The sequence below is a fragment of the Tympanuchus pallidicinctus genome, unplaced genomic scaffold (genome assembly GCF_026119805.1).
Source record: "Tympanuchus pallidicinctus isolate F22 unplaced genomic scaffold, pur_lepc_1.0 scaffold1, whole genome shotgun sequence".
In the NCBI taxonomy this organism is placed as follows: domain Eukaryota; kingdom Metazoa; phylum Chordata; class Aves; order Galliformes; family Phasianidae; genus Tympanuchus; species Tympanuchus pallidicinctus.
In genome coordinates, this window is record NW_026294618.1 from 64798200 (window position 1) to 64810290 (window position 12091).

Below are 12091 nucleotides of genomic sequence, written 5' to 3' on the forward strand. Positions count from 1 at the left end.
AATAGTAGTATATTCCCCTTGAAAACTTCTTGTGGCATTTAACCTTATAGACCTGTGCTTGAAAGATGAGTGTTTATCAAGCTCTATTGCCAGCATCAAGCTTTTCAGTGTGAGTTAAGAATTCTGATGAATAGCAAAGAGAGAAACCATATAATATGTTAAAATTCCAAAAATTTCCAGTTGGAATTTGCCAATGCAGGATGTGTTTGTAGAGGGAAGGTTTTGTTGATAAGGACTAGTGGTATCTCATATTCCTAGGTTGACAACCTCCTTCTCGTAGTCATTCAGTCTGCCCACCTTGTGAGTCAGCGAAAAGCTTTCCAACAATCTATAGAAGGGCTCATATCTCTCCACCAGGAACAGACATCGAGCCAACCAGTCATTGCCAAAGCTCTGCAGCAACTAAAGGTAAGCAGTATTCCAGATTATCTCAGTAAAAATGATTTTACTTTGATCACTGGTAAGTAGAGATGTGTAAGGAGAGTTGACTGCAAGGCTAATGACATTCTGCAGCTGTAATTTGTACAAGACCATTGGAATTTATTTTCAGTACGGTTTTCATTCTGTTTCTGCTAAGGATGTGTGAATGTAATTTTGAGCATTGTTAGTATAATCATTGTTATATTAGCTATGTGGGTAACAAGTCTGTAACGCAGTAGAAATATAGTAACAGAAAAAATAATGTCTGTGTTTGAGAGGATTTGTGAATGGAAGGAAAGTGTTTGATTTTTATTTTGTTTTTTTTTCTTTTTTTCTTTTTTTCTTTTTTTTTTTTTTTTTTAAAGATCCAGAAATACCAAGATATTTCTGTGTTGAATTTTCAGTATCAGGGCCCTGTGTTTCCTCTTGAATTCAGTAGAAGCTATGTACACAACATTGCTAAAGTAACACCAATGACTGGGTCATATTGTAGATAGTAAAGCTTATTTTCTATCTTTCTTCCTTTGCTTTCTTTGTTTTTAAAGTTGATCTCATACAAGCAAACAAAATGAATTTGCAATACCGCATTTAATTATAAGAATTTAAATATAAATTTTGAAAAGTACTCGTTATTGTGAATCTGAATGAACTGTGGTGACATTAAAGTACATCTGCATTTAAAATAATGTAATCATCAGATTTGTGCTTGCCATAAACTACTCAGCAGTCAAATATAAATAATAATGTGATCCTGTTTTGTTGTTGTTATTTAGAATGATGCATTGCAGCTATGCAATAAGATAAGCAGTGCCATTGACAGAGTTGATCATATGTTCACATCTGAGTTCGATGCTGAAGTTGATGAATCTGAATCTGTGACTTTGCAGCAGTACTACCGGGAAGCCATGATTCAGGCTTACAATTTTGGGTTTGAGGTAAGGAAAACAAAGAGTTAATGACAATAATGATAATATGATTTGCATAATTGATGTGAAACTATCAGAACACTTAAAAACTATGAAAGAAAAAGATTGAAAAAGAACAGAGAGATATTACAGACTCCAATTAGTAATGTCTGAAACTTAAAAAGTGTTAAGAACTTGCTAAATTCAAGTGTAGTCTTGCAAGCTCTGCTACCTAGTTATGTTCTAGATGAAATCAGAAATCTTTGGTATTGAGTGTCATTGTGTAACTTGGCTTCTCACTGTTTTTCAACCAGGAGTAGCATAAAAAGACATTAAAGCTTCCTTTCGAAGTTTATGGTGGTTCTTTGATGTACTGAATGTGGCTTTTGAGTGTTATCCCTACAGTGCTGATGAGAAAATGTCATGTTTATACAATGTATAATGTTTCCTTATTTGATTCCTGTGACCTTTTAAGTTTCTAGATATATATATATATTTTTTTTTTATGCTGACATACTTTTAAGGATAGTCTTCTAAAAAACATCTGGTACTTCTGATTTTTTTTAATGTTTATATACAACTCATTTTTTTCTCTGGATTATCTGCAATACTACTGGAAATAAACATTGCTTTGAAGTTCAGTCTCTGATTATGGGTCTGTGCATATACGTAGGATATTACTTAAATGTGTACACTACTAAACATCAGCATATGCCCATATGTACACAATAATACGTTATGGCTTAAGTGCTGCCCCTCACTGTAATGCATTTTGTGTCATACGCGTTTACATTTCTTTCTGTAATTATGCAACTGCTTGCATGAAATCATTTTATCTGGATGTGATTGTTACCCTGCACAAAGTTTTCTTAGCCTGAAAGTACTCTGGTGGATATTGCAAATAATACTTCTGATATTACTATTATTGTTTGAAAAATAATCTTTGATTTCTTACAGTACCATAAAGAAGTTGTTCGTCTGATGTCTGGAGAATTCAGGCAGAAAATTGGAGACAAGTACATCAGCTTTGCCAGAAAATGGATGAACTACGTGCTAACAAAATGTGAGAGTGGCCGAGGCACTCGACCCAGGTAACAGCAAACTTGTTAATGTCACAGTAATTTGTGTTACTTTTAAATAATATGGAGGATTCTTCATGCTGTGAGCACTGATTAATTGTTTAGAAGCAATTCTTTCAAAGTATTAATGCTTCTGGTACTTGAGTTTTGAAAGTAAATTGAATTGTAAATACATAAAGCCAAATGAAGCCATCAGTTGCTTCGCAGAGTCTTCTGCTGAACATCTTGCCTCCTGTTAGTTGATAGGAAGAAAAAGTGGAGATCGTTGGACTCAGTTCAGAAACTGGGTATGGGCTATTAGCTCTGGACGAAAGTAGTATGCGACCAGGCATCTGTAAAGACTGCTGTATGTGCAACAGTTGTTCTCAGAGTATTGTACGGAGAAAGAACTGTTGTTTTGTGTGGTTGCAGAAATGATGTCCACGTAAGAGCTTTTGCCTCCTGTACAAGTCCTTTCTATCAGTCTCTTCTGAATGTATGGCCCACAGATGAGGAAGAAGTGTTTCCACACTGGTGAAAATTCTTCAGATTTGTATGAAGCAATAGTTAAACTAACTATATCTAGAACTACATTACAGATATCAGAATGCTTGTTTCCTCAGTCTGTTGAGAGTACTGTTGGGCCTAGTGGTCTCTCAAAGTCTGCTTAGAGTTAGAGTTAGTACTGTAAAACTCTATTGCAGGATGCCAACATTAAAAAATAAAAAAAGAAAAAAAAGAGGATTTGCATTATCTTCATTATATTGAGGATGTAAATAGAGGCTGGGATGACTGAATAAGAATGATACTATAGCTTGATTAGTTATGCGGTTTTGCAGTGCTTTGCAGCTGGCAGATCAGAATTTTGTAGAATTATGTTGCTTTATAGTAGATGCTTTATATTGATCTGTGCTTGCCGATGTTTTTATTTATTTTATTTATTTATTTTTTATTTTTATTTTTCTGTTAAAGAATAGGGCTGATCAGTCTTTCCTAGAGGTGGTCTGTTTTACTTGCAGGCAGAAGTGGAGGAAAGATTGAATAGTCTGAAGCATGTCTGAATAGCCTAATTAGGTAGCTGCTATAATTTACTTGTACCTCATGGATTGCAGCTTCCAGTTTTAGCTAGCAGTATCGGGGAATAGCTAAAAGCACAAGTCACTCAAGCCAAGTTAATTATTTGCTACCAATCTCTGGCTCTGAAACCAGTGATGCCCAATTTGTACTGATCGGGTTCTTAAAAAATCATTGGTAGTCTTTTTATCTTGTTTCAAAAATGATAATTTAGGATGGGGACACTGTGGTTTGGCTTGTTACTCTAAAACATTGTGAGTGAATTGATTGTACCACACCTGAAGATAGTGCATATGTGAATATTCAATGGGTTGATATAGTACATTTATCAATATTCAGCCATCTGCTTGCTTTATTTGACCATGTCCTTGTTAAAATCAGGCTTTATCTGCATGTAACTCAGCAAATATTAGTATGAGTTAAATATGTTACCTTTAATATATTAAATTGTTTTCTTATTTTTCCTCCTAAAAGTATGAAAAAAAATCTGTATAGCTACCATTTGCTTTTCTTTGATGTTGTTGAAACTCTTGTGATGGCTTTCATGTTGTCTAATTCATGTTGTCTATCTCTGAGATAGGTGGGCAACTCAAGGTTTTGATTTTCTTCAAGCCATTGAACCAGCATTTATTTCGGCTCTCCCAGAAGATGATTTCTTGGTATGGAATAAGTTATTCTGATTGTTATTTATTTCTAAGTATTTGTGAAGCGTTTCAATCACTGTCTGTTATCAGGGGTGTTTTTTTATAGAGCTGTGTCTGACTACAGATGCTCTGGAAATTGCTGTTGTGTAAAAACTGATGATGATGATGATGATGATGACATCTCTTTAGTTCATAAAGTTATGAACAGTGTATGGTTATGACCACTGGCATTAATATTTTCAAATTGCTGACAGTTTGCCTGTGCTGTCCTGGGAGGCCTGTCTCTGGGCGGGGAGAATTTGATAGAGCCTTTACTGCAGAGTTAATTAAAAAAAAAGTGAATATCCTAATAAATTTCTGAATACAAGCTTCTGAGTCTTAGCACCCGAAGTTCACTGACCTTATGAACAAAAGCACAATCGCTTAAGTGTATTTCTTCAAATTATGATGATATCAAATTGATTTTAAGGAATGTCTCATTTGTTTTTACTGTGAAAATACCAATAGACTGTAACTATTATGTAATTAACTGGACTGCAACCAATACTGTTGGTTTTTTTTTTTCATTGCTTTGCCTTCCCTTTTCTTCTGTGGAAATAAAATCCTGAGGATTTATTTCTGATCTTGATACAGTACTACACAGAAGTAGAAGTACAGTTGCCACAAAGGTTCTCTGATTTTTAATTTTTTATTTTTAGTTTCAAGATCTGTTATGCTAGCCACTTTAGTCTTGCTTTACACAGAAATTTACACAGAAACTATGTAGTTTATAGTTTCTACTTATATTTTTGCCAACAGCTCTCAACTAAGGTATGTTTTTGTTCTTCTGTGTCTATGTTGCTGTAAAAGAGTTGTCTGCCTGAATGAGAAGGTTAAGCTTACAATGGTAATACAGTAATACTGTAGTTTTAGTAAGTAGCCCCTCAGCTTTACTTATCTGATTTGATGCAGTTTCAAAGGTACCTGCTATTCTGAAGAGTAATGTGTGTGTATTTTGGTGTTACTATCTTGTTAGAGGTTGTTATTTATGAGGAAGCTTCTAAGGAGGAAATAATGTGGCCCATGACATTAAAAACTGGTAATTTTGTCTGTAAGTGGAACTGATGCTTTCTTGTGACCATGAAAGTGTGCTAACAAGCAATCATGCATGAGTTAGTTTGTTGACTGATAATTATCTAATATACCTTGACATTTCCTCAAACAGGGTTTTTATGACAGGTGTTTCACACATACAAAAAAAATTCAAAGCCAATATTATCTAATATAGATTAAGTTTGGACGTGGAACAAGTAGGAGAGAAAGAGGAAAAAAACCAAAACCTTCACTGCATTTCTGAAGTTTTGCTTTGTTAAAGCTGGATTTCAGTTTTGGAGAGCATTGCTTGAAGCTCCTTACGATAATTTAGTTTGACTGCTGTATAACACCAGTTTACAGCATTTTACCTAGAAATGCCTATGTCAATCTTAATCTCTTATTGAAATTATTTTGTATATATATGTAGTTTATATTTTTATTATTATTTTATATATATATGTATATATATATATATATATATATATACCTGATGGCATTAAAAAGAGGTCTGGATTTGGAGCTCTAGATTTAAGTTTGAGATAGATTTAAGCTCAGTCTAAGTTGATAAGCCAATCAGAGACTAAACACTTTTTTTAAATGTAATCACTGTTCTTTCAGTTAATGTAGCTCTGGCTTCAAGTTCCAGTCTTCAGTACATTTTTGAATTTCTAGAAGAAATGTTGACCAGTCTGAGTGGCTGGTAGTTAGAAGTGGCTTTCGTAGCAACTGTACCAAAGAACATGATTTTATTTCATTTATTTATTGCGAAGATAAATTTTATCCCTGGTGTTCTGACAAGTAAATTGAATCAGAGTCAGATTTAATAGTTTGTGTGAGCTTACATGGACAATTATGAGTACAACTCATAATCAAGCTCAGATTGCCTGAGCCTAAGTTCAGTGATTTGACTAATAAACATTCTTTCCCAAGAGTTTTACTTACTTCTTGGGAAGGTTAGGAAGGTGGATGTCTTTTACTGTGCAGTGCATCATATTCACTGTTTTACAGACTTTAATCTTATGATTCAGGCTGTCATACTCTCACCCATATTCTTTCACTGTTTCTTGTTGAGGAGTGGGGTCAGGGTATGGAGGGAAGGTAGCAGAGGTTGTTGCAACATTCTCTGTTCCAGCATGCTTGATTGTACATTTTTATTAGTGATGGATAATTGTAAGTTTCACTGGCTTTATATTATGAAATATTTTTTATGGTGAATCATTGTTCAGTTCTCATGGTTACTGAGTTTTGCCAAGGTCAGCAGACAAGGCAAAATTAAGCCTTTCTATGTAAAAAAAAACAAAACAAAACAAAAAAAACAGTCAAAACCTTATATGCATCCTAAAGTTTAATATCATTGGTAGACTGGAGAATGAAGTGTGTAGTTTTTGAGATATTACATATTTAATCAGCATAATTTTATTACTGTAAGATTTACTGTATTGTTATGAACTCTCCAGAAATGTAAGATATCACAACATTTTCTGTTTGCATTTCTAGAGTTTACAAGCTCTGATGAATGAGTGCATTGGCCATGTTATTGGAAAGCCTCACAGTCCTGTTACAGGTCTGTACCTTGGTAAGGCAGAAGTTACTGGTGTTGGTTCTTCAGTTTTGCTGCTATTGCTATATAATTTTGATTGTAAATTAGTTTTTAAAAGCTAAAAAGAGAAATAAAGATTTTATTTCAAAGCTTTTGTGATCCTTGATGGGAAATCGTGATTGTCTGAGGGAAATGTAGATAAATAGTGGTTTTACTCAAGAAATTTAGAAGCTTTACAAATGCTTTTGTCTGATTTGGATCCCTGTGAAGTTTTGCAGATCTTCTGGAGGATTGTGTTTTCTAAAGGTTGGTTAAAGAAGCAGTTTTCACTTCAGACAGACATTCACAGCTCCCTCTCCCAAATTTTCTCTGTGGTGCTGCAGGTGTTCACACTTGTGACAGACTTTTATATAAGTGTTGAAGTATAGAGTAGTTATATTTAGAGGCATGAGATAGAGCTGTGGGAATCAGTTCTCCAAAATCAAAGTTTGTCATGGCTTAAAAAATACCTTTGTTTGGCATAAGAAAAAGATCAAGATATTTTATTGTTTATCATGAGAAGAAGGATGTTTCCTCAGCTGTGTTTCTCTTTTACACCCCTTCCTCTCAGCACTGTTTCTCTCCTTCCCAAGTCCACTGAGTGGTTTAACTTTCAAAATACCACATCTTCCTGTCTTTCTCCTGATGCCCACTTCCTGGATAGGGTTGATGGTCAGTGGCATGAAGGGAAGGTAATTTGGCCAAGAGGAAGTTTTTCAGTTATTTTAGGCAAGTTTTACTTTTTATGAAGAATTCTTGTAACTGAGAAACCTTTCACAATCTAAGTCAGCATAATTCCTTGGATAGAAGTATTGCCTAAAATATATATTAGTCAAATTCTGTACTGTGATGCAAAACCTGTACTTTCACTTTTTACACTGTGTTGTAAATAAACATAACTGAACGTAAACTATATCCTAGCTGCAGTTATTGAAGATACTCCTTTCTGTCTCGTGATCAGGAAGAAAATAAGAATTCCTAGTTCTCTTTGTATTCGGTATTGAGTGACTTAAACCCACTGTGATCTTTGCCCTCTTTCCTAAAGCTTAGAATTCAGTTGCATTCAGATGCTGTTGCCTATAGATACACAACAGGGAGTCTCCTGGTGTTTCATCTTGTCTTTTTCCTTTGTGAAGCAGCATGGATCCACCTTTGTGGACTGGATTCTACCTTCTGCTACTGTCCTTGCAAATTATAGCAGGAAAACCAGCACTGGTCCTGACAAGCATGGTAGTGCAAATAAGGCAGAAAACAAACTTGCCATGATTAATCTGGCCTTGCAGAAAGGGAACTGTCTAGGTTTTGATGAGCAATCAGCTATCTTGTGTCACCATAATTGTCTGACTACTTAGGGAGATATTGGGGAATGGGGAAACACTGTTAACTACTTTTCTGGGCACTGAATGAGCTGATGATGATGATGATGATGAATGAAGGTCAGTGTGGCTGATTTAGATATGACCCTTTCCCTGTTCACCATTTATTTGCAGACTGCCAAGGGAAGAGCATTAGCATTGGTAAAACTGTCGCATGTGTTTTTTCCCTAGTTCATTTTGCTTCCTGTTGTCTGAGAAAGCTAATTTTTATGCAAAATGGACATAATAGTGTTGTTTGCTTTTTAATTATTATTCAATTCGCTAGTATTTACTTTGAAGTAAGATAATAAAACATTCTTTCAACTATGAAGTTGAAATAACGAGGATTTACTTTTATTCGAGTAAGTATGCATCTTCAAATTGCTGGTTTTTCATTTTCTTGGGAATTTTAATTATTTTCTAATGAAGTGTTACATGATATAGTGTGAATAATGTTTATTATTCATAGCTTTATAATGGCTTTATTTAAAATCTGAGTGATTAGGATATTTTCTTAAAGGATAAGAAAATACGTGCTGGTTTGCACATATTTCTGTGAAATTGCAGTTGATGTTACTTTTGTGTCTTGAAATGTTCATAACAGAATTTTTCTGCCATTTGAGTTAAGATCTTTTTTTTTTTTTGATGTTTGCAGCTATTCATCGAAACAGTCCTCGTCCTGTGAAAGTACCTCGATGCCATAGTGACCCACCAAATCCTCATCTTATCATCCCCACTCCTGAAGGCTTCAGGTATTTAGCATTAGTTTATGTTTCTAAACTGTTTAATCATCTTGTGGCTGTGCTGATTCTTGAAACACAATGAGTGGAACATCATATCTTTGTTCCAGAAGACAAAACTGTTGGACAGAACTGGTGTATTAGTGATCTCAATTTTTATAGAAGTGCTTTTAAAGACAATAAAACTACTTTCTTTTCCTCTCCTTCTGCCCCTTTATTTTGCAGTTTTTATTGGTGCATGCTTCCCCACTGTGAAGTCACTCATCCTTTTTGTCTTTCCTGAAAACTCTGTAGAAGTGGAATAAGTTTCAGTTTAGTGAAAACTATTTGATAGCAAGACTTCATTTTTTTTTTTCTTTCCCTACTTAGAATCTCTGTCTACATGACTGTGACAGTGGTTTCTGTAGTTTAGCTTTAGGTAAGATTTAAAAAAATGTAGTATTCTGGAATTTGGTGGAATTTTTGCATCATTATCAATCTTTGACAACCTAAAAACAACGAATGAGTTTGCTTCCCTTTGAAAGAGTTGACGTGAAAATTTTCATATAGACCTCATCATGCATCTTTTTATACAGAAGGTCTTATTTTTCAAGGACAGCAGCACAGTCAAATTACACACTTGTCTTTTTTCAGAATTGCTTAGCTGCTGGCTGATGCTGGCATTAATCTAAAGACTTAGAGGTCATTATTTTAAGGATGATTTTTCTTGCACATACTGACATTTCCTGAGGCTTCTGAGGCCCAAGATTGCTTCACAGGAAAGTCTTTAGGTATTTGGACGACATTTAAAGTCATGCCTCAATGTGCACGCTTCAGAATTTCATTTTTTCAAGTAAACTTTCAGCTCCATCTTTATTATTTTTTTGAACTCTTTCCTGAAGTTTTTCTTCTTGCCACAGCACACGGAATGTCCCTTGTGATGCACGGAACCCTTGCAGCGTTACTGTCAGTCGCCCCGCTCCCATCGGTAGCGACTCAGCTCAACCCAAATCTGTCAGCAGTACAAATGATACCAGGTAGTACAAAAGTCAGCAGTACAAATGATACCCAGCTCCATGACGTAGCAGTCTCATTCTACTTACATCATCCATATAACTGTTTCCACCTACTTGCATTCCAGTAGATCATTTGCACCGTGCTTTTCCACCCCATCGTATGTTCCACTGGCTTCTTCATTCCTGTTTGACTTGAGTAGGATCTGATATTGTAGATACTGATGAAAAACCCCTTCTCAGAATTAAAATCTCTCAACCAAATTTGTAGTTTAAGCATGTGCTTCTGACATTTGGAGTCAGTAGATAACAAACTCATTTAGTTGAAAACGTCCATGAGATTAACATAATCTAGTCAGTTTGGTATAACTTTACTAAGTTGTATTGATAACTAACACTTGGCACTAAGTTGATTCTTAATACAAATCAACCCAAGGTGTGATATTTGTTTGTTTGTTTTTATCCTTGTTTTTGTTTTGTTAGGTAACAGTTTTGGCATTGTGATTATCTGCCATCATTATTTTGAAACATTAGATGCTGGCAAACAAGATTAGACTAGTAAAATATTTCATTCAATAAAAATGATTTTCATTTGCTACCCATACCAACTGGACAACAAAAGCACATACTAAGGTCTTGAGAGGGTATTAAATTGCAGCTTTGTATACAGTATCTTTCATGCAAGTCTTTTTTGTTGACAAAAGGCCTGAATTTTTGTCATTCATACTATCTGCTTTTATCCTTCATGCTTCCATTTTAAGCCCACTCTTGAAAAAAAGACAAAGCAGGCAGTAATCTGCAGTGCTATGCGCTTGAAAAGCCCCTTTCAAGTAAGTAAAATTCTAGAGATTTTTCACTGGGAGATTCTGGCACATTTATATGCATACAGGGTAAAGATTAATTTGTTTTTATGATTTTGAAAATCAAATGCAGAACTTGTTTGATTGTTTCTTTTTTTTTTTTATTACACAGGGTATCTGCTGATTGTTATTCAGTTGGTTTTGTTAAAAGGATGGCCAAATATTACAATGTAATATATTTAAAGCAAGTTTCTGCTGTTAATGTAGTCAGAAGAACTTGTAATACGTTGCAGTCCTAAGTACAGATTTCGTTTATTTTGCTTCAGCAGAAAAGTGGAATCTGTTGGGTCAAGAAAGTGGCATTTGGCTCTGTATGCAAGAGGTGTGAGGTCCAGATGCTGAAATAGTGCAGAAGCACTAACTTAAGTGCACAAACTTTGTGCACTTTCCAAAATCTCACTGGACATTTATGGCATGATTATAAGCATTGCATAACCATAAAGGGCTGAATGCAGAAACTAGATACATCAATTGAATTGGGCAGTGCATAGTGCATAAATGCTGCCATAGGTCTGTTGAAGTTTTGCTTTTAAAAAACACACACACAAATAACAGCTGTTCAGTATAGCTGGAAAATGAAATCTGAAGTAGTAATATTTAGTTATTCGCATTGAGATTAATTATAGGTATAAATTTGTCCTGCATTTGTGCTAATGATGTATATAAATGTTTAATTTCTGAGCTAGCTGATGATATTAATCCTCATTTTATATTTATCCAGGATCAGGGAAAAAATTTAGCAAGTATCTCTCATTTACTCTATTTCTGTGCCTGAGAACATGCAGGCAGTCTTTATGGTCACAGGCAATAAGGAATTTGGGTGGATAGGACAGGACCAATGTGGATTTCAAACATTCGCATTCAAAGTTACGATACTTAGACTTTTCTATTTGGTTACTGCTGTATTTTAGTGACATCAGGAGTTTTTGAGCTCTGTACTATTAGAAATCCTTTTCTTTATCTCCTTAGTATTACTGGTTAAAAGCTCAACTTCCCAAAGAGCATTGAGAATTTTCACTTGCTCACTTACTCCTCAAATTTCAACAGGCTTTTTGAAGTTGCAGGCACTATAGAACAAACATACTGAGAACATCATATGGGAAAGAGTGTCCCGGTCTTTGGCTTCTTTTTTCAAGGTTGTGTGTGCTGCTTTTTTTAAAAAAATATTTAATTAGGAAAACATATTGTAGGATAGGAAGGACTTCCCATACAGCTCTTGTATCAACTGTCAGTGAAGGGTTTAATAGCGTTCCTCATTTTCAGTAACGTTTAGCCCATACTCTAAAATATTAGGAGGTATCAATCACAGCTCTTCCACCCCTTAAAAAATGAGAGGAGAACCTTGTGCAAAAGAGATCTACCATAGGAAATTTTGCAGTTTTTACTGTAA

The 12091-nt window shown here is 34.9% G+C and overlaps 1 protein-coding gene across 7 annotated transcripts in view; it reads left to right on the forward strand.

The window, feature by feature from the left end:
* MAP3K4 (mitogen-activated protein kinase kinase kinase 4) overlaps positions 1-12091 on the forward strand; it is a 68704-nt gene that overhangs the window by 40249 nt on the left and 16364 nt on the right. For 4 of the 7 annotated variants that reach the window (XM_052683716.1, XM_052683681.1, XM_052683731.1 and 1 more), the window contains exons 11-17: positions 259-408; positions 1194-1355; positions 2283-2416; positions 4038-4116; positions 6673-6751; positions 8765-8861; positions 9749-9865. In XM_052683716.1, the coding sequence (XP_052539676.1) occupies positions 259-408; positions 1194-1355; positions 2283-2416; positions 4038-4116; positions 6673-6751; positions 8765-8861; positions 9749-9865 (818 nt within the window). The remainder of the gene's footprint in view (positions 1-258; positions 409-1193; positions 1356-2282; positions 2417-4037; positions 4117-6672; positions 6752-8764; positions 8862-9748; positions 9866-12091) is intronic. The other 3 variants (XM_052683692.1, XM_052683700.1, XM_052683709.1) reach the window with 3 other exon arrangements.